Raw genomic sequence first — 27,551 nt, 5'->3', positions numbered from 1 at the left:
GGCAGATGCTTTTATCCAAAGTGACTTACAGTGCCCTTATTACAGGGACAGTCCCTCTGGAGCAAGCTGGAGTTTAGTGCCTGGTTCAAGGACACAATGGAGGTGGCTGTGGGAATTGAGCCAACAACCTTTTGCTTACTAGTTCAGTGCTTTAGTCCACTACACCACGCCACATCAACTGCCACATCTCCACAAAATAGCCACATCAACACCTGTGAAAGCATTTCACATACTAACAGACACTGAAAAAAAATGCTAATTTACTTACTTTTTTATTTCGCAAGTTGTACACTGTTCATCTAAGTAAATTTTAATGGTATAAAAATAAGTAAAATGTACTTAATGGTATAATATTTATTAAAGCGAGTGAGTACGTTTAACTTAAACATTTAAGTTAATACAGTAATGTTTACTTAAAAATCTGATGTACATGACACGACTCTTTTTATTGGAACATTTCACACTTTGAACTTTCTTTATAAACACATCTTTAATGATGCACCACATGATATATGGAAGCTTTCCACAAGGAAACTTAATGCATGCTATGTAGTCAACTGGACAACATGACCTTGCATTACTGGTGATAGTACCATGAAAAGCTGTGCACACAGACCTAAATATTTGGTGCTCAAAACACGATGACAGTAACAATACATTTTTTTTATTATTATTTTTATCATGAATGGCTAATTATGAGTAGAAATTGAACTTCAGACTTCACAAAACAAGAAGTTACCACACATAACAACAAAATCAACCATAAAAATGGCATGAATAAACTTGCAAACAGTGAAACCAAAAAGCTCATTAATTATTCAAGCCTGGTGCATGCTGGGAACACCAACTTCAAAAAGTTACTTATTTTATTTACCTGTGAAATTTACTCATTTTAGCGAATAAATATGACAAGGTTTTATACTGTAGGATTGATACATGATGACACATTTTAAGATAACAAACAATGATAAATAGTATTTACTTCAAAGCTAGAGCATTAATTTTTACACGTTTGAATTGAGTAAAATTCAGAATTTGCTTAATATTAATATGAAATAAGTTCACACTTAAATTAACTTATTCAATGTAGAAATTACTTAATCTTTTCTGCTACATTTACTTCACCACAAAATAAAAAAATAAAAAATTCTGTGCAGACGTAAGCATACAAATGAAAAGTTTTCATGGCTCTTGTCTTTAGTTTGTTTTTGTATGAAGATTTGTGGATAAATAAGACATGATAAATGCAACAGTTTAGAAAAACCTTTTGTTTTAGAATTTCAAAGCATAGTTTTTGAGTCATGCCATCCGGCCCAGTGCCCTCAATTTCATCAGTCTCCAGTGAGTGTTTATGTATGTGCATGTGTGAGAGAGAGGAATAGAGAGTGAGTGAGTTCTGGTTCTCATTGAGTTTGGCATTGCTCCATAGACAAAAAGATTTACAGGCCAACAAAACAGATGGAAGAACACAGTACAGAGTAGGAGGAGAGAAAAGAGAGAGAAAGAGAGAGTTCAGGTTTATACAGTGTCTTTAGATGTTTTTCAAGTCCATGTGTGAGTCGAGGTGTGTGTGTGTGTGTGTGTGTGTGTGTGTGTGTGTGTGTGTGTGTGTGTGTATGTGTGTGTGTGTGTGTGTGTGTGCTCATCCATCCTGTAAATGGATTGCTAATTAAAGACTTCTCAGGTGAAGCCAGAGAAGGCGGGAGAGGAAATGAGGAGTGGAGGGCCAGGTAAGAGGAGACGGTAAAAGTAGATTATCAAATAAAAGAGAAGAGAGAAGATAGAGATAAAAGACAACTTGAAGGAGGGGCAGGGGTGGAAGGGAAAAAGAAAGGTATGTGACTGCCTTACAGTGAAAATACAGCAAGAGAAAGAGAAGAGGAAGGAGGCAGAGAGAAAAAGGCACAGAAAGAGGAAAAGAGACATCATAAGAGAGAAGCTCTGGTAAGAATTTCAACACCATTTAAAGGAAATAGCATAGGAATGAAAGAATGATTCTGTCAATGCACGACTGCTCTGTTAACGTAACTCTATATGCTCAGAGCCGTAACATACAGTAATGACTTCCCAGTGATGGGGCCACTCTATTCTACACATACACACACATCTAATGAGCACTCCAGGGCTTATATACAATACTGAGACCACTTTGAGTTATTTAAAGAAGAGAGCGAACAGACAGAATCAGCTTTGATCAAGGTTTGTGCTTTGAGGACTGTTTTCTCTACTTTTATAATTATGATCTTTCAAACTTTGACTTTATGTTGATATGATTAAATCTTAACATTGAACATGAAGGTTGCATTTTCTTTACGCCTTGTCTCAATTTTTCATTAGTTATGCGTTTTCTTGATTAAATTAAATAGTTCTCTCTTAGGATGTACTCAGGATGAACATTTTTTTAAATTTCTGGTGGAAACTGATTAAATTTTAAACACACTCTTAATTCCCTTGCTCTCATTCTGAGAAGTTCTTAGTTTAGAGAAACAAACTTTTCCCCCACACATCTGTGATATATCTTTTAGGATAAGTGGGTGCATTCCGGGTAAGATTTTAGACAGAACTATGATTGAGAGAAACTCTGCAAATACACACCTGTTGAATGCATGTTTCAGACTCATAAACGTCCTTCCACGAGCTCGGCCACAGCAGCTATGCACCTGCTCTGTCATGTGCTGTTCTTGACAATGACCCTTCACCTTGGTGTCGTCACGGTAAGTGGTCTATAGTGGTGATAATGTGTTTGTTCATTTGCTCATATTGTATTAAGCATAATGACTTAGCTGTCAGTCCACACTGCACTATAAAAAAGTAGTAACCTCCAATTGTTACTTTAAGGAGCAATTTCTACTTGATTTAACTCTTAAAATTAGTTTTGTTGGTGTAAACTAATTTATTTAGGTTGATTAAGACGTTTAATAATATTTTTGACTTGAATCAAACCAGTGAATTTAGTTGTTACCACACAAAGCACATTTATTTCACAGAAAAAAAAAATTGTGAGAATGGTTAGTGGTAAAATTATTGTATTTTCAGTGGAATAAAAACCATCACTGAATTACAGTTTGTTTGTCTGATTTAGGGCAGGGTTTGGTATGATCTTTGTTGTCATGAAAGAGCAAAAGAAGTCAATATAATATCATGACAAAAGAGTCCATTTACAGTAGTAGTGAAAGAGATGGATGGAGGTAAAGTTTATAAATGAGGTAGTTTCAGATGGAGGCTTTCATGTGAGGCAGAGTCTAATAAAATTCTTAAAGCTTTCACACTTACTGTGCTGTAATCGCTCCAACCCTGTTCCTGGAGGCCCCAACACTACACATTTTGGATATCTCCCTAATCAAACACACCTGATTCAACTCATCAGCTTGTTAGTGGAGACTCAGAAAAGGGAGATATACAAAATGTGCAGTGTTGGGGGGCCTCCAGGAACAGGGTTGGGAACCAAAGCACTAACAGACTATTAAAAAAATTTATGTTCCCTATCCCTCTCTCTGTCTCTCTCTGTCTGTCTCTCTCTCTCTCTCTCTCTCTCTCTCTCTCTCTCTCTCTCTCTCTCTTTAAACCCCATATTTCTGCACACATGCTGTCAATATTTCAGTCTGTCACAACAACATGACTTTCATCCATCGAGCCCTAAACCTGTACAGCAACACTCTGATATCCTAAAACACATCAAGATTTCAGACATAAAAAAAAAAAAAAGAAGGAATCAAGAAATTTGATTTGAAAAAAATATTACAGCTCTTTGTTACTATAAACATTGGTATTGGCAATCTATTTAATGTAACAGCAGTGAACCTAGGATAGTTAATATTAGTTAATGCATTGTTTATCATGAACTGACCATGAACAATTATATTTCTACAGCATTTATTATTCTTGATCAATGTCAGTTTATCAAAATACTATTGTTTATTGTTCATGTTAGTTCATAAAATTTTAATGTAAATAATTAGTATTTTTTGCATTAATATTAGTATCAGTAGAAATTAACATTAACCAAGATTAATTAATGCTGGAAAAGTATTGTTCGTTATTAGTTTGTGTGGTCACACTTTATATTGGGTGGCCTAAACTACTATGTACTAACATTAAATACATACAAAACTATGTATTTACTGTGTAACTACATGTTTTTCTGCAAAATGCCCACATTTGCTGCTACTGAGATTGAAGTATGGGTAGGTTTAGGAGTAAGGGTAGGGTTAGGATTAGGGGTTAGAGTTAGGTTTTGGGGAAAGGGTTGGATTAGGGTTAGGGATAAAGTTATTAGTGCAACTACAAATGTAACTAAATGCAAGTACTTTAAATGTAATTACAATGTAACAACATGTATGTACATAATAAGTACATTGTATCAAATGGTGAAGTACATAGTAGTTAAGGCCACCTAATATAAAGTTGGTCCGTTTGAGTTAATGAATTTGATCTTATTATATTTATATATAAGTGTTACAGGTTTAGTATCTTTATAGTTTATTGTTTGTCAAATTAATTACAAGATTAAAGGTGCATTTAGTAATTTCTGACCTCATTAAAAAGTTTTACTCCTTAAGAAATGAATAGTATTTTTGAAACATATGTGTAAAATCATAACCACTCACATAAGTGACTCTTGTCATATCAGTAACCTTCTTGTAGGGTCTCCTCATGGGGGCTTCCATATTTGAATCACATGACCAGCCGAATACTACTCACTTAACTTCACACATGGATTAAATTAAAGGAATAGTTCACCCTCATGCCATCCCAGATGTGTATGACTTTCTTTCTTCTGAAGAACACAAACAAAGATTTTTGGAAGAACATTTCAGCTTGGTAGGTCCATACAATGCAAGTGAATGGTGACTAAAACTTTGAAGCTCCAAAAAACACATAAAGGTAGCATAAAAGTAATCCATATGACTCCAGTGGTTTAATCCAAGTCTACTGATGCAATCTAATCTATTTTGAGTGAGAACAGACCAAAACATAACTTTTTTTCACTGTACATCTTGCCATTGCAGTCTCTAGGCATGATAAATATTTCAAGCTCGATTACACTTCCTAGTGCTTGATGTGCTCATGATTGCCAAGGAGACTGCTGTCAATATTTATAGTGAAAAGGGAGTTATATTTTATGGAGTTAGAATTTTTTCTAATTCAGTGACAAATGGAAAGAGATTCACAATTAGAAAGTTGGTTCACAAATAAATTGAATGAGAGCCGCAAATAAATGTAAGGAGTTTCACAAAAATGAAATGAATTCACAAATAAATAAAGTGAGATTTACAAATATAAATTTAACTCACAAACACAACTCTGTCCAGCATTCATTTGTGAAACGCACATTTATTTGTGGATCGCTTGCTGTGCGTTTGTGGATGGCAGTTCACATTTGTGAATTCTGTAACATTTCTTGCATGAGAGCTGCGGGCAATCCACAAATAGGTGGATTCCACCCATCGTCTACTCAAGCCAATCAGATTACTGCCACATTACTCGGACCAATCGTAGCATGTTCTATCTTCAACCAATCACGCTTCGTTTTAATATCAGGGTGGGACCAAAGTCACAGTGCTCTCATGAGCATGGAATCAAGCACGTACAGATAAGCTTCAAGGCCGCAAACTTTTAAAGAAACGGACGCCATCAGAGGAATACTGTGACTTAAGGTTCGTATTATTTTCTCTCAGTTATAAATGTGTAGTGCCTTGTTAAATGTCAACAGCTAAAAATTGCCAGTTTGTAGAGTGTCCTGATCATTAGCTTTATATCTAACCTGGCTGACTGTGTGAGTCTGCTACTTTAATTTATCCAGGTTTCTTGACTGAAACTCCTAGCTGCATAATAGAAAATGTATGTATGTGTCGTCAAAGCCTTTACTCTTAATGTTACATGGCAGATCCTAACAGACACACTACTAGACACTACTAAAGATCAGTAGTACAGATAGTGCCTTTATAAAACATGAATCATATTAGATGATCTTAGGAGCACAAACCATAAATTAATACCCTATATTACATAGTGTACAAGATCTGCTATGCCAATAATTTGGTTTCACATTATGTTAATGTATTTAATAAAAAGCAGTTGTATGGTAATATTTATTAGAATTTAGCATTTTAGCACTTTTATGTGAATGTTTTAGGAGGTACTATTACGGGGTCCCTTCATAAAATACAGCATTATGTTCTGACAGTGATAATTGACTCATTGGTTATTGCCATCTCTTTCAGATGTTTCCCCTGTGTACTGCCCATCAACTTTGAGCACTTGACCCACCTGCTCCAAAACTCAGTGTTTCCAGCTGCAATACAGGACACCTTTTATAATGTGTAATATGAGATTCTTTATTTTTCTGTTATGTAAGATTTCTTTTAAGTTACAATGTCATATTTTGAAATGAAAGTGCAACACAAAATTTAAATAAACTGTAACATTGTCTTTGGGTTGACTTACTTAAAAATGAAAATTCTGTCATTTACTCACCCTCATGTTTTTTTAAAATCTGTACTATTTAGTTTCTTCTGTGGAATATGAGAATAAATTGTAAAATGTAGATGCTGCTAATGAGGCTGAAATGAAAGCGAGGCTGTCAGTCCCTATCATAATTCTTGACATCTCCTTTTAAGTTCCTCCCACAGAAGAAAGTCAGTCGTTTGGGTTTGGAACAACATGAATATGAGTATAAATGATGACTCATCTCATTTGACAAATAATTTTTTGTCATTTAATTGACAAATCTTATATTGAGTTCTATCAAGGCATTTTTACACTTTAAAGCAAGTCTGTTGGCTAAAAGGTATGATTTTTGGTTACAAATTACAGGTTGTTATGCATGTACATAACTACAAAAGACAATACATTTGAGTACATGTATTTACACACAAACACTGGAACTGAACATTACAACTGGAGTGCTTGTGGAGTTTGTTGTACGTGAACATCCTCATTGCCACATCATAGTGTTGTATCAGTCTGGGACGGATACTCCTAGTCAGGGTAAGAGCATTCTGCACAAATGATTGGAAAAAATAACAGTTACACATTAAAAACAAGTCCATTACTGTATAGAAAAGAACATGCTACACAAACAAGATTGGGCCATGGAGCTTTGTGATGTCTTACCACCAGTAGCACAACTGTTTCCATCTTTTTGTGATGTGGAGCAGAGTGCACCAGTTCTCCAGTATCCTCGCAACTCTTTTATTATTATTATTATTATTATTACTATTATTATTATTATTGCCCCCCTGTATCTTACAGCCCATATACTTCCTGAGTAAATAAGTGAAACGTGTTGTTTTACAGGGTTAACATATTATTTCTTGCGAGAAACATTGGACTGGTCTGCCATAACACTAAGTGCTAAAAATATAAATCCTTTGAAATATTACTTCAATGAATTTATATGTACACTACCGGTCAAAAGTTTTGAAACACTTACACATTCTTTATTATAATTATTATTTTTTTTTTCTTATTTTTTTTTTCTTCACATTTTAGAATAATAGTAAAGTCATCAAAACTATGGAATAACATAAATGGAAATATGGGAATTATGCTGTGACTAAACAAAATCCAAAATAAATCAAAACTGTGTTATATTTTAGCATCTTCAAAGTACTCACCCTTTGCCTAGAATTTGCAGACATGTACTCTTGACATTTTCTCAACCAACTTCTTGAGGTATCACCCTGGGATGCTTTTTAAACAGTATTGAAGGAGTTCCCATCTATGTTGGGCATTATTGGCTGCTTTTCTTTATTTGGTGGAAGTTATCAATTTAAAAAAAAAATTTTTTTTTTAATTAAATTCAAAATTTATTAAATTAAATTTTAGTTTTATAATGAAATAAATTAATATGGTGGCACAATTATATTTTTGTCTACGAAACTAATTTCAAACATTTAAGCATACGCCTTCGGATCAAAAAAATTTTAAGATCACGAGAAACATTTCAGTCGTGTTTCGAAACTTTTGACCGGTATAGCAGATCTTGTAGATCTGTGTAATATCGGGTATTCATTTATGGTTTGTGATCCTAAGATCATCTAATATGATTCATGTTTTATAAAGGCACTATCTGTACTACTGATCTTTTGTAGTGTCCAATAGTGTGTCTGTTTGGATCTGCCATGTAACATTAAGAGTAAAGGTTTTGACAACACATACATACATTTTCCATTATGTAGCTAGGAGTTTCAGTTGAGAAACTTGGATAAATTAAAGTAGCAGACTCATACAGTCAGCCAGGTTAGATATAAAGCTAATGATCAGGACACTCTACAAATGGGCAGTTTTCATCTGTTGACATTTAACAAGACACTACACATTTATAACTGAGAGAAAATAATACGAACCTTAAGTCACAGTATTCCTCTGATTGCGTCCGTTTCCTTAAAAGTTTGCGGCCTTGAAGCTTATCCGTATGTGCTTGATTCCATGCTCATGAGAGTACTGTGACTTTGGTCCCACCCTGATAGTAAAAGGAAGCATGATTGATTGAAGATAGAACGTGCTACGATTAATGGTCTGAGTAATGTGGCCATTATCTGATTGTCTTGAGTAGACAATGGGTGGAGTCCACCTATTTGTGATCCACAAATAAATGTGCATGTTTCACAAATGAATGCTGGACAGAGTTGTGTTTGTGAGTTAAAAAATATATTTGTAAATAATTTTTTATTTGCAAATCTCATTTTATTTACTTGTGAATTCACTTTTTTTTTGTGAAACTCCTAACATATATTTGTAAATCTCATTATTTTTATTTGTGAATTAATTTCATTTTTGTGAAACTCCTTACATTTATTTGTGGATCACATTCAGTTTATTTATGAACCAACTTTCTATTTGTGAATCTCTTTCCATTTGTCTCTGAATTAGAAACAATTCTAACTCCATAATATTTGGGTCTGTTCTCACCCAAAACCTATTGGATAACTTCATAAGACATGGGTTTAACCACTGGAGTCATATGGATTACTTTTATGCTGCCTTTATGAGTTTTTTTGAAGCTTCAACGTTTTGGTCACCATTCACTTGCATTGTATGGATCTACAGAGTTTTAATGTAATAATCTAAATTTGTGTTCTGCAGAAGAAAAAATCATACATGTGGGATGAGTGAGAGTGAGTAAATGATGAGATAATTTTAATTTTGGGGTGTACTATTCCTTTAACCGTGGCTGACTGTGAATGGTGAATTTCTAGGTGGCATCAGTAAAGGAAAATTATTGCGTTTGAATGATGCTAAATCCACACCCCTTGGTGTCAGTGCAAGTCCAATATTTCATAAATGAAAAAAAAATAAAAATACTGAGTGTACCTTTAACTGTTTTAATAAAAATGTCCCTGTTTTCTTGAACCATTTCACATGACATTATTGCTTTACACTTATTTGTGTGTGTGTGTTTGTGAAAGGGCGGAAGAGCCCAGCGTAAACAGAGGCAGGCTGAAGAGAAGCTGAGGCCATATCTGGGCAGAGTAGATCCAGGTGAGATAGGCTGAACACACTTTATACAGTCTATCAATACCTTTGCACATACAGCGATGGCCAAAAATATTGGCACCCTTGGTATATGAGCAAGGAAGTCTGTGAAAAAAAATCTGCATTGTTTATCCTTTTGATCTTTCATAAAAAAATTAAAAAAAAAAAAAAAAAAAAACACAAAAATCTAACCTTTAATTGAAGTAAAACAATTGAAAGAGGGGAAATATCTCATTATTAAATAAATATTTTTCACCAAAACATGTTGGCCACAATTATTGGCACACCTAGAAATTATTATGAGTAAAATATATCTGAAGTATATTCCCATTCATATTTTACATTTTTGATGCACCTGGGTGACTAGGAACATGAAATTGTTCAGCCATGACTTCCTGTTTCACAGGGATATAAATATGAGGTCAAATTCCCTTAATCATCAATCACAATCGGTAAGACCAAAGAATAAAGTTATGATGTGCGGCAAAAGGTTATTGAGCTTCACAAAATGGAAAATGGCAATAAGAAAATAGCTTAAGCATTGAAAATACCCATTTCCACCATTAGGGCAATAATTAACAAGTTCCAATCAACTGGAGATGTTAAGAATCGACCTGGAAGAGGACGTGTGTCTATATTGTCTCCACGCACAGTGAGGAGGATGGTTCAAGTGGCCAAAAATTCTCCAAGGATCACAGCTGGAGAATTGCAGAAATTTGTTGGGTCTTGGGGTCAGAAAGTCAAAAAATAAAAAATAAATAAAATAAAAAAATAAAAATCAGACATCACCTACATCACCACAAGTTGTTTTGGAGGGTTTCAAGAAAAAAAGCCTCTGCTCTCATCCAACAACAAACTCAAGCGTCATCAGTTTGCCAGACACTACTGGAATTTCAGATGCAGCCGGGTTCTGTGGTCAGATGAAACAAAAAAAGAGCTTTTTGGCAGCAAACACCAGAGATGGGTTTGGTACACACAGAGATGAAGAAGTACCCAATGCCCACGGTTAAATGTGTTGCTGGATCTTTAATGTTGTGGGGCTGTTCTTCTGCCAGAGGTCCTGGACATCTTGTTCAGATACATGGCATCACAGACTCTATCAAATACCAACAGACAGAAAATCTAAAGCTGACTGCCTCTGCAAAAAAGCTTAAAATGGGCCATGGTCGGATCTTCCAGTAGGACAATGATCCACAACAAACATCAAAATCAACACAAAAATGGTTCACTGACCACAAAATCAAGGTTCTGCCATAGCCATCGCAGTCCCCTGACCTGAACCCCATAGAAAACCAGTGGGGGGAACTGAAGAGGAGAGTCCACCAACATGGACCTCTGAATTTGAAGAATCTGGAGAGATTCTGTATGGAGGAATGGTCTCAGATCCCTTGGCATGTGTTCTCCAACCTCATTAGGCATTAGAGTAGATTATAGATTATAGACTCAGAGCTGAAATCTTGGCAAAAGGAGGCTGCACAAAGTATTGAATAAAAGGGTGTCAATAATTATGGCCGATGCATTTTGGAAAAAAATATTTATTTAATAATGAGATATTTCCCCTGTTTCAATTGTTTTATTTCAATTAAAGGTTAGATTTTTGTGATTTTTTTAAAATGAAAGATCAAAAGGAACAATGCAGGTTTTTTTTCACAGCCTTCTTTGCTTATATTTACCAAGGGTGCCAATATTTTTGGCCACCACTGTAATTACTTAATAATTTTTCACAATTCAATATAAAAAAAACATTTGCTTCCTCCTTTCAAAATTCCACTCTCTCCCTATCTACTCCCACCTCTTTCTTTCTCTCTCTTTAGAATCACTATGTCAGTTGTTGAAATGTAACAGTCCTATCGGTTCCTGGTGCCAAGTAGTGAAGGAAGGAGGCCTCCTTGTCCCAAAATGTGTGTGTCCACAGACCTGCCCTCGGTAAGCCACTCTGAATGAGTATAATTTTTCCAAGACACCTGAGCTGACATTTTATTCCCAGACTGCTGACAGTGAGCCAAAGAGTCATGATTAGGAACAGAATAATGACGTAAGATGCCTCACAGACTCCTTGGAATCAAACTCACCACATTATGGCCTGCAGCCCAGACATTAAACCATTGGAGTTTTAGCTCTGTCACAGTGAACTTAGACAAAGTGCCACTGGCAAAGAAAAGATATTGTAGAGGGACTAGAATACACCACATATACTATTTTGAAATTTCAGGTGGAATAAAATCGTGATACAATTTTAGTTATATATATATATATATATATATATATATATTGAATTCTATCATCCAAAATACAATTTTAATATAATATTTTTTGCAATGGCTTTACAGAAATGTAAAAAAAAATGTGACAACTAACCCCAGTATCCCCTACATGTATCTGTAATAAAATATGCAATTAAATACCTTATAATTAATTAATAACAATTAAATGATTAGTCTTGTAATAAGTAGTTAAACAGTTTTTAAACTAATTTAATACACCAGTTTGTGTGTGCTTGTTGTTGGCTACAGGCAGGGGGCACCAGTGTGCAGCATTCTGGGGAAGACGTACGGCAACGAGTGCCTGCTTCACAGGGAGGCCTGCCGCAAAAAACGACGCATTGGCAAGGCACATAGTGGAGCTTGTCTTGGTAAGAGTACTACGGTGGCCGTGAAGCGCAAAACAAAACAACAACACAACAAAAACACAATGGCAAATCCAAAAGCATAATAACAATTCAGAAACACATCAACAAATCATAAAACACAACGGCAAATCCCAAAACACAACCGCAAGAAAGAAAGCACAACAGCAATTCAGTCGAAATGGAAAGGGTAGGTACCATAGCTTCTCACATGATTGGCTGTCTGGAGAAAACCTAGTCCTTTCTTGGTTCTCTTCCCACTTGCAGAGAATTTTGAATTATTTCAAAATTCATTCCAAATGGTCAATTACTGGAAATTGTGAGTGGTTTGTCACTCAGTAAAACAGTAATGGGACACTTTATAACACAGAGAGCAAAAACAGCAAATGGGAAAACTTTTTATATACGGTGTGTAAGTGACCATCTAAAAATTCTACAAACTGCCCTAAAGTGCCTGTGTCCAAGTGTTCATTCAATTGACTTGCATATTCTAACATAACAAACACTGTTATTAAAAAAGCATTTTCACATTCTAAATGTTACAGTAGACTGTGGGTGTGATGGCTCACTTTCTACATTTGAAGCCAGCATTTCCAATTATGAGTACAGTGTTCAAGTATTTTAGAAAAAAAAATTGGCTGAAATTTTACCAAGATATTATTTTCATATTGTAAAGGTTGTAGAAGGAAGCTATTAGATACGCTGATTTACTCTGGGTGAGATTTTCCCAGGATGTGGAATTATACATATACAGTATTTAATTATTTTTTTAAAATAATAATAATAACAATAAAACAATAAAAAATGTTAGTCATTCACACCACTGGCAGCCTGCTACAACCTTTGTAATGTAAAAATGACATCTTGATGAATTTTAGTGGTGTTTTTTTTTTTTTTTTTTTTTTTTTTAAATAATTGAATACTGTATCCATATAATTAGATATACATGGAAAATCTATCCATTGGCAGCAACCGGAACCTTTATTAAAAAATGTAAACAACAGTGTTTTTTAGTTAGAACATGTAAATTGAATGAATGCTTGAACGCCACCAACGTTTTAGTGCAGTTTTTCGACTTTAAGACGGTCCCTTACGCACTAGATGAACCATGAGACCATAGATGAACATCGTACCTAAAACTAACTTTTCCCGCTTGCTGTTATTACCCTCTGTGTTATAAAGTTTCCTGTTACTGTTTTCCCGAGAGAGAAAACACTCCAAATGATTTAGTTTTTCAGTTACCGACCTTTTGGCATGGATTTTGATATAATCAGTGAACCAATCCTGAAGAAAGGACTAGATCTCATTCACACAGCCAATCAGGTGAGAAGCTATGGTACCTACCCTTTCCATTTTGACTGAATAGCTGTTGTGTTTTTTGTCTTGCAGTTGTGTTTTCTGATTTGCTGTTGTGTTTTCTAACTTGTTGTTTAGTTTCTGGATTTGGTGTTGTGTTTTATGGTTTGCTCTTTTGTTTTCGGATTTGCCGTTGTGTTTTTAGATTTGTTGTTTTGTTTTGCACTTTGCGGCTTCTGTAGGATACACACAAACTTCTTATTTATTTACATTTTTGTACACTTATATGCACATTCACCCCTAAAGACTCCTGTAATCTCTTGTGTATCAACCAGTGTTGGGTAAATTACTCAAAATAGGTAATCCACTACAAATTACTAATAACTTCTCATAAAAATGTAGTCAGATTACTTTACTGATTACTTCATCTCAAAGGTAATCACAATACTAATTATTTTGCTTTTTAGTTACTTTCTAAATCACTTTTCCTAGAAAGGTTTTCAATTTTCAGCTTATTCAGAATATCTTTATTTCCTCTCTTAAGCCTAAATCACAACCGTCTATCCACCTTTTCTCTCCCCTTTTTCTCCCCAATTTGGAATGCCCAATTCCCAATGCACTCTTAAGTCCTCGTGGTGGCGTAGTGACTCGCCTCAATCCGTGTGGCGGAGGATGAATCTCAGTTGCCTCCGCGTCTGAGACTGTCAATCCGTGCATCTTATCACGTGGCTTGTTGAGCGCGTTACCGCGGAGACATCGCGCGTGTGGAGGCTTCACGCTATTCTCCGTGGCATCCACGCACAACTCACCACGCGCCCCACCGAGAGCGAACCACATTATAGCGACCACGAGAAGGTTACCCCAAGTGACTCTACCCTCCCTAGCAACTGGGCCAACTTGGTTGCTTAGGAGACCTGGCTGGAGTCACTCAGCACTCAAACTCGCGACTCCAGGGGTTGTAGTCAGCGTCTTTACTCGCTGAGCTACCCAGGCCCCTATCCACCTTATTTTCAACTAAATTTGGGCGTGGCCATTTTCAAACTTGAGTTTGAACCACTTCCGGTATAAGCCATTGAGTGTTTTACCTTTTACTGCACTTTGTGGTTGTGAATTGCAATAGTTCACCGATGCCATCAAAACAATGAATGGATGAATGAATGAGCAAGACACTGAAACTGACAGGCCTCAAGAATCTTGACTCAGCATGCATGGACAAACTTTTATTGCTTCAACTTTTATTGCACCAAAACTTCACCTTGTTTCATCTTGGCAAAATAATAAACGCACTATTGTCTCTTTTCTTGTTAGAGAAAATTCCCTCTTTCTTTATATTCACAGGAAATATGACCACTTGCTTACTTCTGCATTAAAAATGATCTGGATATTTGGGGGGATAGAGCGCAACAGTGCCCGCATACTTTTTCAGCTGTCTGGCTTCTGCAAGTATTTTTCCCATTCATTTTTTCCTTAGGCTTTTCATAAAATTGTTCATAAAAGAGTTGAACCAAACCAACCAGTGCCGAGGTAAATCACAACATTACAAACTTTGATTTGAAGTAAAAAAGTATTTGAAAATCAGACAAAATGACAAAGGTAAAAGACTGTGTACTTCATGTCTTTCATGAGGGCACGAACTACAATTCCACGAAGCATTGTGAATTACCTAATCAAATAAAAAAAGATGGAAATATATAAAACTTTTGAATTTAGGCTGTTGACTGTAAGTATAGAAACAATATATTGTAGCGTCAGTCTAACTGTTGCTAGTTCTGATTGGCTGCTCATGTTGCAGTGCATTATGGGTACTTGTCATTTTCTCTCATCCTCTGGCAGAAGTGTAGCACCATTAGTTAGGCGCTTGGGTGAGCTATATATTATGAAATATATTGTGGAGTATATCCATATTTACCAATTCTGGCTTTGCAGGTGGAGCTGAGATGCCAATGTACATAAGAAGAAAGCAATTAATAATGTCATACTGGGATAATTTAAAACGTCAGAAAGATCAGCACCTGACCAAAAAGGTGTTAGAAGCATGTTGGGAACATGGAAAAGGAAAAGAACCTAGCTTTGGTTGGATTATTGAAGATTTAGTACAAGAAATGAATTTAAAGTAGTATAAAGTTGCATCCAGTGTTGGGAGGGTTACTTTTGAAATGTATTCCACTACAGATTACAGAATACATGCTGTAAAATGTAATGTGAAATGTATTCCATTAGATTACTCAAGGTCAGTAACATATTCTAAATACTTTGGATTACTTCTTCAGCACTGGTAGATTTTTAGACTATAAAAACTCTCCCAGTACAGTAAGACGATATACACGTTAAAAATACATTCTCTGAAAAATCTAAATATCTTATGCAGTGTTGTTTCTAAAACAAGATCAATCAAACTGATCTTGTTTTAAGGGTTTTTAGATATTTTTACAGGAAAACAATACAAAAATTATTATCAAGAATGTGATTTTTGCCCTAATATCAAACGTCTTACTAGAAAAAAAAGAACGTGAATTTTCTTGATAAATAAATATGATTGTGCCTGGTAACATGTGCATATAAAATGGCTAGAAATAGCATTTTAGCTTAGCATAAAGCTGACAATTTACACAAGGTTTATTTCTGTTTCTTCTGCTCCAGACTTACTTCAAACTTACTTCTCTGTCTGCTCGTATGAATGTAACACATCATAAGAAAGTGTTTCACCGCTGTTTAAATGCACTTTGGATCACATCATTTATATGTATAAATGTTTTCCATCTGAAAGGACTAAATATTAAATGAAACAAATGACAATAAAATGCAAAGTAATCTCTTCAGTAATCAAAATATTTTTGAATGTAACTGTATTCTAAATACCAATGATTTAAAATGATTTTGTCCAAATCATATGTCTTACTCAAGTTTATACAGATGCATCTAAAGATCCAGGAAAAGAACAGGTGGGAATTGCTTATACCACACCAAAGTTGAAAATAGCATAAGGAAAAAGGAAATCAGATCACGTTTCGGTATTTACAGGAGAATTACTAGCATTTATGATTGCAATACAAAAGATAAATGACATAGGATCGGCATTATTAAGTTTGGACGCTCAATATTCTGATAGTAGACAAGATATAGTGGTGGAGATTCTCCAGATTTGATATAATATGCAACAATCAAACAGGAAAGTAAAATTTTTATGGGTACCTTCTCATGTAGGAGTGAAAGGAAATGAAGAAGCAGACAAATTGGCAACAAAAAAAAAGGCATTGATGAAAGAAGACATTGACATGCAAATATCATTTAGTAGATCAGAAATTGAAACAATAATTAAAAAGAAAATAATGCAAAAGTGGCAATACTATTGGGATAATGAGGAAAAGAGAAGACATTTATAATCAGTACAACCATTGGTCGGTAGAGCAAGGACATCAGGGGGAAGAAAAATGTATTATATCAAGACTCAGATCGGGGCATACAGGGTTAAATGCAACAATGCATTTCATAGGAAAACATCCAACAGGGTTATGCAGCTGGTGTGGGGTTAAGTAGTCAGTAGAACATGTAATAATACAGTGCAGAGAATATGCAGAAGAAAGAAACAAATTAGTAGAAGAACTACAGAAGAAAGGAGAGCAACAAATAACATTAAAGAACATTATGAATCCAACAATAGGAAGTAATATACTATTACAGTTTCTTAAAAGTTCAAATCTGATTGAAAGAATACAGGCCCCCTTTTATATATATATATATATATATATATATATATATATATATATATATATATATATATATTATCTCTCTCTCTGGGATATGAGGGGCTTGGAGCTAAAAAGGGAGGAGCTGAGAATCTAAGAATGTGAACCGCCAATAAAAAAACAAGAAGAAGAAGAAGAAGAAAGTGTTTCCAAGCATGTTATGTGTTGTGTGCTGGAATAAAAGCTCTTGTGTGTGATTAAACCATTGCACTTGCCTTCATTGAAACATTATAATTGGTGTCAGAAGTGGAATGTCTCTTGATAATTTAGACCGAATACTTCGGGATCTGGGAGGCCTTGTTGAGGAGCTACAATGTGGCATCAGACAATGAGAATTAGTCGCTACTGCCCTCTTCAGAGTAAAAATACTAGAGCCAGAGGGAAGTGGCTGGTGCCAGCACGAGGAGCGTCCACTTCCCGGAGGGTGACACACGCCCACCAGCCGGCTCAACCGTGTCTTTCGAGGTGGCTGCCTACTCGGACCAGGAGGAGGATCTCCTGTCGAAGGACGAAAGTGAGCACGTGGCTTCAAGCATTCCATGGAGACATGGGCAGCTCCCCTCCTTCCCGAAAAGCTGTGGCAGCATGTTTGCCTCACTGCCTTAAAGTCTCTGGCGCAAGCATTGGCAGAGACGGAATGGGTGGAGGCTGTTTTTCTTACAGCATGAGCGTCAGCAGCCTTCCATGCAAGAGTATGGCAGGCTGAATGTGCTGATGGTGGAGACACTGAGGAGGTGTGTCGGGTGGAAACAGCTACCCCAAGGGCTGAGAGCATCTCCTGCTGAGATGGAGGAGGCAGTCTACCAGGCGGGAACCATGCTACCACTGTGGAGAGATGGGATACATGGCTCCTGACTGTCCTGCCCCTGCGCCCCGGCCCCACATCTCTCGACTGTCGGAAAACTAAAGGTCGGTGGCAGGGCGGAGGGACTGCCGCTCCCACCACTTTCTACTCTCCTCCATGGCAAGTGCTCTCTGGTGGGCCACACTCAGGGCTTCTACGTACTCTGTGTCCTCGATGGCCACCCTGGCTGAGCTGTGATTGACACAGGATCCACCATCTCCATCGTCAGCCCTGGGGTCCTGCCGGGGACCATGGAACTGCAACCACCTGGCTGGTCAGCTACCTCAATGCAGATGAGGACTGTGACCAGGGAGTGGACAGCCATAAGGAAAAGGAAGTTCCTGCAAGTGACTGTGGGCACCGATAACATCACCCATGAGTTCTGGTTGGCCAACATTGAGGATGCCTGCATTATGGGGCTGGACTTCCTGACACCCTGTGGAGCATGTGTAGATGTAGCAGGGACTCATCTCTTATTAGGCATGGACATTGTGCCCTTACAGAGGGATTGGAGAACAGCTGGAGTGTCCGGCCCACCTATGGAGGAAATCAACCAGCCAGCAGACCCGGGAGCCACCCCAGGAAATTACGCTTCTCGATGTCCAGACCATACTCCCCACAAGTGCCGCCCCATACTGGCAGTTTGTTGCAACAGGAAACCCCATCAGCAGAGACCATCCAGGCTGTCCACGAACTGTGGCAGCGCAGCAGGGGAGTACTTACCACTAATCAAGTTCAGCAGCTCTGGGAACTGCTTGACAAAAACCAGGACATCTTTGTGGCACGAGATGAGAAGTGTGGGCGGACAGGGCTGATAAAACACGAAATTGACACGGCACTGCTCCACCCATATGCCTGCAGCCCCACCGACTGGCTCTGGCCAAGCAGTCAGCAGAGGAGCAGAAGATCCTGGAGATGGAAAAGGCGGGAGTCATTGAGCCGTCAAATAGTCCGTGGGCAGCTCCCGATGTGCTTGTTAGAAAAAAGGACTCCTCCTGGCAATTCTGTGTTGACTACCAACGCCTCAACGCAGTCACAAGGAAAGACTCCTATCCACTGCCCCGCATTGAAGAACACCCTGGATTACATTGCCTTGTCTAGTTTGTTCAGCTCCCTTGACCTCCGAAGCGGGTATTGGTAGGTGGAACTGGCCCCAGAGGCAAAGCCCAAGACTGCTTTTACCATTGGTCAAGGGCTTTGGCAGTTCCGGGTGATGCTATTTAGATTTTGCAACAACCCTGCCACCTTTGAGCGCTTGATGGAGCGGGTTCTGATGGGTGTCTCTCGTCCCTGCTGTGTGGTATACTTGGATGACTTGTTAGTACATGGCCCAGAATTTGGAGGGGCTCTGCAACACTTTCAGGAAGTTTTTGCTGCCATCCGTCGAGCCAGTCTGTGCCTTAACCCCAAGAAGTGCCATTTGCAACGCAGAGAAACAGTTTTTCTGGGGCATGTAACAAGTGCCACAGGAGTAGCCACTGACCCGGCTAAGGTGACAGCAGTATGGGACTGGCCCATGAAAAAGGACACTACCAAACTGCACAATTTCTTGGTTCTGGCATCTTAATACCAGCGATTTGTGCAGAGCTTTGCCACCATTGCAAGTCCACTGCACCTGCTGACAGAGAAAGGCCACCCCTTTAGTTAAGATGACGCCTGTGAGGAAGCCTTCCATTGGCTGCGGGAGGCTCTGTCTGGGGCTCCAGTGCTGGCATATCCTGACCCAGGGCATCCATTCATCATTGACACTGATGCAAGCAATGTGGGGGCAGTATTGTCTCAGGTGGGCAACAACGGGGAATACGTTGCTTACTTAAGCCAAGCCTTGAGTTAAGCTGAGAGGAACTATTGCATCACCCGTTGAGAGTTGTTGGCAGTGGTGCGGGCACTCTGCCACTTCCGGCCATACCTCTATGGCCAAAGGTTCCGGCTGCAGACTGACCATGCTTCCATTATCTGGCTGCTGAGTTTTCAAAATCCGGAGGGTCAAGTGGCCCAGTGGCTGGAGGTCCTTCAGGATTATGACTTTGAAATCCAGCACCAAGCCGGCCGTCAGCATAGGAATGCAGATGCTCTGTCCTGCCGCTCATGTGAGGTTGTCAACTGCCGCTATTGCAGATGGCTGGAGGAGCGAGAGCAGGCGGTGTGGAAGATGACCATTTGACAGATTGACAGAGAGGTTGGCGACTGGGCTGGCCTGGAACATAACGAGCTGCAGCAGCTGCAGGGGGCCAACTCCACCCTCATGAGGCTACGTGCATGGCTGGCAGCCGGACAGCGACATGTGTGGCAGGAGGTGACAGCACTGGAACCAGAAGTGAAAGCCTATTACTCGCAGTGGGACACTCTCACCCTCTATTGTGGTCTGCTGTACTGGCGGTGGCAAGCACCCAGGGGGGAAACTACCTATTGCAACTGCTGGTGCCTCACTCTCTTAGACCCCAGGCCCTGCGAATGGTCCATGGCTCGGTAGGGGCCAGACACTTTGGGGTGGCAAAGACCCTGAAACAGCCGAGGAGTCGGTTTCACTGAGCAGGATGTCATCAGGACATGGAGCATTACGTCCACTGCTGTGATGCCTGCACAGCCCAGAAGTGTCCCACATGATGACCGCCCGCCCCTCTACAGCACTACCTGGTGGGTGCGCCTATGGAGGGGGTAGGGGTCGACATCCTGGGGCCCTTTCTGATCTCTGAGGCTGGGAATCGCTACGTTCTAGTAGCCATGTACTACTTCACAAAGTGGCCTGAGGCATATGTGGTACCCGACCAGAGCACTCCAATGACAGCAGAAAAGTTTGTGGAGGAAATGTTCTGCTGGTTCGGGGCACCGGGGGAAGTCCACAGCGACCAAGGACGCAACTTTGAGGCGGAGGTCTTTGGAGAAGTTTTTCGGCTCCTGGGGATCAGAAAGACCCGTACTACCCCTCTCCATCCGCAATAAGCAATTTAACCTCACCCTGTCCACCCAGCTGGCCATCCTGACCAGCGATCACCAGCGTCACTGGGACCGTCACCTACCCCTTGTACTGTGGTCCTACCGGACGGCAGTCCAGGTGTCCACAGGTTGCACCCTGGCTGTTCTCATGTTTGGCCGGGAACTCTGGACACTGATCGACTTAGTGTTTGGGCCCTCTCCTGAGCCAGAAATTCTAGGGGGACCAAGGATGGACTACTTGCGGCGGCCACCAAAAGACAAGAGATCAGCAGGGGAGTGCGACGGCCAGACAGAAGCGGGCGTACGATGTCCGCAGCAATGACAAGGACTTTGCTCCTGGGAACAAAGTTTGGGTTTACTGCCCAGAACGGAAAAAGGGCCACTCTCCAAAGCTCTGCAGTCACTGGCGAGGCCCTTGCGAGGTATTGGCTAAAGTTTCTGATGTCATCTACTGGATTTGGATGGTAGGACAGAAACAACAGACAGTGGTGCTTCATCGGGACCGACTCACCCTGTACTAACCCTTGGCAGTGGAACATTCTGGTGAGAGCAGGGAAGGGGACTCTCTGCTGGTGATTGGGGAAGCAGGGGATACCTCAAGGCCACCAGTAACCTCCCTGCCTGCCACTCAAGAGCCTGATGCCCACGAGGGATGTCCTCAGCAGCAGCGGATGCCCTGCAGGACTATGTTTGTGATACCATTGGTATTGAATTGGTAACCTCAGAGTGAAACCGTTTAATGTGTGTTATTCTGTACGCAATAGTGTTTGTAGACGCCGAGACGGCTGTTTGTTGGGGGGGAGCAGTGTAGCGTCACAGTCTAACTGTTGCTAGTTCTGATTGGCTGCTCATGTTGCAGTGCATTATGGGTACTTGTCATTTTCTCTCACCCTCTGGCAGAAGTGTAGCACCATTAGTTAGTACTTCGTTGAGCTATGTGTTACCAAGCTTATTCTGTGTTGTGTGCTGGAATAAAAATTCTTGTGTGTGTGATTAAACCATTGCACTTGTCTTTATTGAGACATTACAATATTTTAAGTTTACTGCAAAATTTTCAGATACACTATATTGCCAAAAGTATTCGCTCACCCATCCAAATAATTGAATTCAGGTGTTCCAATCACTTCCATGGCCACAGGTGTATAAAATGAAGCACCTAGGCATGCAGACTGCTTCTACAAACATTTGTGAAAGAATGGGCCGCTCTCAGGAGCTCAGTGAATTCCAGCGTGGTACTGTGATAGGATGCCACCTGTGCAACAAGTCCAGTCGTGAAATTTCCTCGCTACTAAATATTCCACAGTCAACTGTCAGTGGAATTATAACAAAGTGGAAGCGATTGGGAATGACAGCAACTCAGCCACGAAGTGGTAGGCCACGTAAAATGACAGAGCGGGGTCAGCGGATGCTGAGGCGCATAGTGCGCAGAGGTCGCCAACTTTCTGCAGAGTCAATCGCTACAGACCTCCAAAGTTCATGTGGCCTTCAGATTAGCTCAAGAACAGTGCGTAGAGAGCTTCATGGAATGGGTTTCCATGGCCGAGCAGCTGCATCCAAGCCATACATCACCAAGTGCAATGCAAAGCGTCGGATGCAGTGGTGTAAAGCACGCCGCCACTGGACTCTAGAGCAGTGGAGACGCGTTCTCTGGAGTGACGAATCACGCTTCTCCATCTGGCAATCTGATGGACGAGTCTGGGTTTGGCGGTTGCCAGGAGAACGGTACTTGTCTGACTGCATTGTGCCAACTGTGAAGTTTGTTGAAGGGGGGATTATGGTGTGGGGTTGTTTTTCAGGAGCTGGGCTTGGCCCCTTAATTCCAGTGAAAGGAACTCTGAATGCTTCAGCATACCAAGAGATTTTGGACAATTCCATGCTCCTAACTTTGTGGGAACAGTTTGGGGGTGGCCCCTTCCTGTTCCAACATGTCTGCACACCAGTGCACAAAGCAAGGTCCATAAAGACATGGATGAGCAAGTTTGGTGTGGAAGAACTTGACTGGCCTGCACAGAGTCCTGACCTCAACCCGATAGAGCACCTTTGGGATGAATTAGAGCAAAGACTGCGAGCCAGGCCTTCTCGTCCAACATCAGTGTCTGACCTCACAAATGCGCTTCTGTAAGAATGGTCAAAAATTCCCATAAACACACTCCTAAACCTTGTGGAAAGCCTTCCCAGAAGAGTTGAAGCTGTTATAGCTGCAAAGGGTGGGCCGACGTCATATTAAACCCTATGGATTAAGAATGGGATGTCACTTAAGTTCATATGCGTCTAAAGGCAGATGAGCGAATACTTTTGGCAATATAGTGTATATTCAAATATATGTGGTTTGAGGGTGTAGGGAGACCGACTCGATTGCGTCATTCACAGTGTGTCATGGGCGCTCTCTGCTGGACTTGTTTGGCGGGCTTCTCTTTTTGGTGGATCTGTCTATGCTGGATCATTGTTAATGTAGTTGTTTACCTGGAATTCCGCTATTAAACATGATTTTAAAACAATGAAGTTTAAATAATGCAGACTGATTGCTTCAACAAAGGCATATACCATTGATGAACAACCTCGGAGCTCATGGTAGGTCGGTCTTTAAAGATTTATAAGTTATCATTTAATATCAATTCGTCTATTAAAAAATTAATGGGATTTTTACTTCCGAAACCAGACTGTTGCACTCTGATTGTCAGCAATTGTTTTTTTACTGAATGTTCTTGTGTATCCTAGGATGTTGTCTAAAAGATGTCACTGATGTGGTTTCTCCATTAGTGAGCAAGGCAGAGTGCTCTGAGGAAGAGTTCGGTCAGTTCCCGTACCGTTTGTTGGACTGGTTTTTACTGCTCAGCAGAATGGGAGAGAAATACACACCAGCTGCACCCTCACAAAGCTGCCTTACACACACACAACGAACCCAGCTCGCACAGGTAACACATACTGTGGACCAGAAGACTGCAAGCTTAAGCATATGTTCCAGCACTGGCACTCAAGTGATAAGAACAAGGGAGATTAATATTATATGGGCTATTCTTGGACTTCTGTAATATTTCAGTGCCCCAGAATTTTTAAAGTGGTGGTTCACCAAAATTAAATGTTGCATAGACCATGCAGCTGCATAGACCAGATTCAGTTTTAGAGAGTCACAATACATTTTATTATATTTTAACCTGGTTTCTGTCATGAAAATAGGAAGCTGGCATGGCAATTAATCACAAACTAACAAATAAATACACTGAAAAATTAACTCAAGTAACATACGACACATGTTGCTGTTGTGCTAAATGTTGTGTATGTGCTGCTTTACAAAAAATTATGTCAAGATGACAGTTTTGTACAGATCCAAGCATGTCTCCAGAGGAAACTTCAGGCGAGGGAACTCCTATTAATAGATATAACTGGATCATCTGCTCAATAATTATCTTTAAATTATTCAATAGGATCCTTATAATGTTAATTATATAAAAAAAAAGGCTTTAAAGTGTCATATATACACTTGTAATAGTGTATATTTAAATACAGTATTAAAAGCATTAAGATCTATCTTTAATGTCTCTCTTTCAGAGAAGGTTTGCTCTGTTGGATCACAACAGGGACGGGAAATTAAGCAGGAGAGATCTAAGAAAGCTACACTATAAGCGAATGCCACTGGAGCACTGCGCTCAAAGATTCTTCCAGTAAGACACACATACACACAAAGACAGTGACACCAACCCTTGGTAAGACACACACACACAGAATAATGTCGCTATTGTGATTTTGTCTGACCTTCCCTGTATTAGCATAATATTACCGCAAACCCTCCCCAACATCAATCTGATTATTGTACATATCGTTCAGGTTGTCATCCTCCCCTCCATCACTCTCTCTCTCTCTCTCTCTCTCTCTCTCTCTCTCTCTCTCTCTATCCACTTCTCTTACTCATCCTCTCAATCTCTCTCTCTTATTCAGAGCTGTGAAAGCTTATTGCCTGCCTACTCTTCTAATGTGAGTAGTGTCCTCTACGCCTGATAGCTGCAGAGAGAGAGAGAGAGAGAGAGAGAGAGAAGAGAGAGAGAAGTATACAAATCAAAAGTGAGAGAGAGAGAGACAAAGAAAGTCCACTTGTAGATTTAAAATATAATGTGTGTGCGCAGGTCATGTGACAAGAACAAGAATAAGAAGGTGACCCTGAGAGAGTGGACATCCTGTCTTGTTAATCGGTCAGAACGCTGGTTTCAGGATTTCATGTGTAAGTCTATGTTTGTTTTTCTGAAAATGAGATTTTCTATAGGATTGTGTACAGACATACACACCTACACACATATATTTATGTAGTTGTCTAAATAAGAATATGCCATATACTTCTACTGTTTTTATATAAAGCTAATTATAAATACTACTTACTAACCCAAACCCTACCTCTAAATGAAAACCTTTTTTACATTTTTAGAATTGAGATAAACATAAAACATTCCTGCAAACTGTCACAGCTTGCAAATCTTTTTTACCCTTTAAGCTCGGATTGGCCTGCACAGAAAAAAAAATATTATCAAAACATTAATAACTACAGTCTTGACCAACACAAAATAGGTATCATTTTAAAGCTTAGAAGCTGTCTTTTACAATGCATGTAGGCATTATGACCAAAACTGAACAAGTGTTTTGAAATTTGGAGACAAATCAGAAGTGTTCCGTTTTGATAATTTATTGATAATTTTGCACTATACATACGATTGTAATCAGTAAAAACATCGAACTGATCAAATAGCCATGTGTCATATGTCATTGGCAAGCGTTCAAAGAGTAGAATACATCCAGCCTATTTGTTTTACTCACAGACAAAAATATGGTGAGTTATAGATAAGTATTTGTCTTTGACATACATGTTACATGTGAACAGGTGTTGCTTATAAGCCACATTTTAAAAGAAGAACATAACATATCACATACCATTACTTAAAGGAGGGGATTCCCGCTAAAATGAGCACACATACAACATAATCAGATGCATGAATCATTCGATAATCTACACAAAGCACAATGTGCTCAGAGCATATAAAGTGCTATCTGGCTAAAAACACGTTTGCTTTCTTGGAACAGATATTCGGAAATTATATAGTATGTGGTCCAGCATCATGGAACGCTAAAGCAATCATATTAGGATTCAGATCTCTGCAACCAAAGGTGGAAGTCATCCAAATATGGGCAGAGAGGATCATTCACTCTAATTACATATACCACCAGGAGATAGTGTGAAGTATATGATACAGACTCAATGATGGCTCAAATGACACAGAATGGAACTGAATGAGATCTGGTTACTCATGCCTCCATGCTTTGGAGAGAGAGCATACCTTTAGTGCTTGTTGTATTTGCATGTGTAATTAGTTCTTACGTACAGTTATTATATTTTCTTTGTTTGGAGAGGCTTTTGAACACTTGGATTAATTATGTTTGTAATGCTATATCTTTTTATTTGCTTTGATTGCTAAATTGTACTCCGTTGATGTTGACATGATTGGGAACAAAATAAAAGCTGTTTTTTCAGAGCTATCTTGGGGGGGGGGGTGAATTTCAGCCATTTCTCAGGAGAGTCTCATAATTTACCATAATCTATATTATACAAATTTTTTAAAAGCTTTCTTTAAAATGATACCAAACAATTGACCCTCTTTGGATATTTTTGTAGAGTTAAAAGCCTCTCATTTTGGGCATGCCACTGAAACAGGAAGTCTTTAAAAACACCTTCAGAGCTTAAAGGGTTAATTAAAATTTTTGTCAAAAACCTTCTACATAAGAATTTTTATTTTATTTTTTTTTTAATAATAAAAATGATTGTAATTATTTTTATGTTATTTATCTTTATAATAGTTTTAATAATCTTTATAATAATGAATCAATGACTTATTTTTTTTTATATGAATCGTTTTTCCAGAAAGGTTTTGTCAGATATGACAACTTCTGGAGACAAATTTGTCCCCCAACTATAGCTACTTTAAGTAAACCTCCAGACACACAGCTACAAATCATTGTCTCCATTCTTCTTCTCTCTACCTCAGCCATGAAGATGGGCTCCCCAAAGCTGTGTCCTGTCCCAGACTATAACCTTTGAATTTAGACATTTTATCTGGGTGCTCATGTTTTCGGCTGTTCTTTAAATACTGATGGAACAGATTCCTGATCCGGACCACCGCTGATTATCAGAATCTGAAATTATTTGATTCCACCAATGGGGAATTATTCACATACTGTAAGCTATATTTTATTAGAGATATACATTCAAATTCAAGTCAGATAAAAATTAATATGCATTAGACCAGTGGTTCCCAAACTTTTTACAGTGGCGTACCCCTCCAAACATTCAAAGTCCATTTGTGTACCTCCTCTCTAACGCATAGATAACATTCACACAAGGCATTTTGAAAATATGTATATTTAACACAATTATCATTGTAAAACATCTCCCTTATATTAAACATGCTATATTTGTAAATGTTTTGTACATGTTATATTAGCAGGGGCGGGTTTACGATTTCTGAGGCCCCAAGCATCCGAACAAGCCGGGGCCCCATTTCGAAAATGTTTGCTTAAAAAATTACATAAAATGTATTTTAAATCATAATTTTAAATTCATCCTATCAACCACTGTAGCCAA

At 38.9% G+C, this 27,551-nt stretch overlaps 1 protein-coding gene across 1 annotated transcript; it reads left to right on the top strand.

Moving 5' to 3' along the window:
* The first annotated feature begins 1,585 nt into the window (after positions 1 to 1,585).
* Positions 1,586 to 27,551, top strand: LOC127455288 (SPARC-like protein 1). The gene is made up of 10 exons (XM_051723043.1): positions 1,586 to 1,730; positions 1,854 to 1,944; positions 2,616 to 2,714; positions 9,414 to 9,486; positions 11,295 to 11,406; positions 11,994 to 12,112; positions 23,690 to 23,844; positions 24,479 to 24,591; positions 25,051 to 25,145; positions 26,956 to 27,551. Exons 3-10 carry the CDS (start codon positions 2,655 to 2,657, stop codon positions 27,006 to 27,008), a joined length of 780 nt encoding a protein of 259 aa, XP_051579003.1. The 5' UTR covers positions 1,586 to 1,730; positions 1,854 to 1,944; positions 2,616 to 2,654; the 3' UTR covers positions 27,009 to 27,551.

This window comes from Myxocyprinus asiaticus, chromosome 17 (genome assembly GCF_019703515.2).
Source record: "Myxocyprinus asiaticus isolate MX2 ecotype Aquarium Trade chromosome 17, UBuf_Myxa_2, whole genome shotgun sequence".
Taxonomy (NCBI): Eukaryota; Metazoa; Chordata; class Actinopteri; order Cypriniformes; family Catostomidae; genus Myxocyprinus; species Myxocyprinus asiaticus.
Note: the sequence above shows the minus strand (reverse complement) of the source record. Positions and strands in the feature narration are given on the sequence as shown.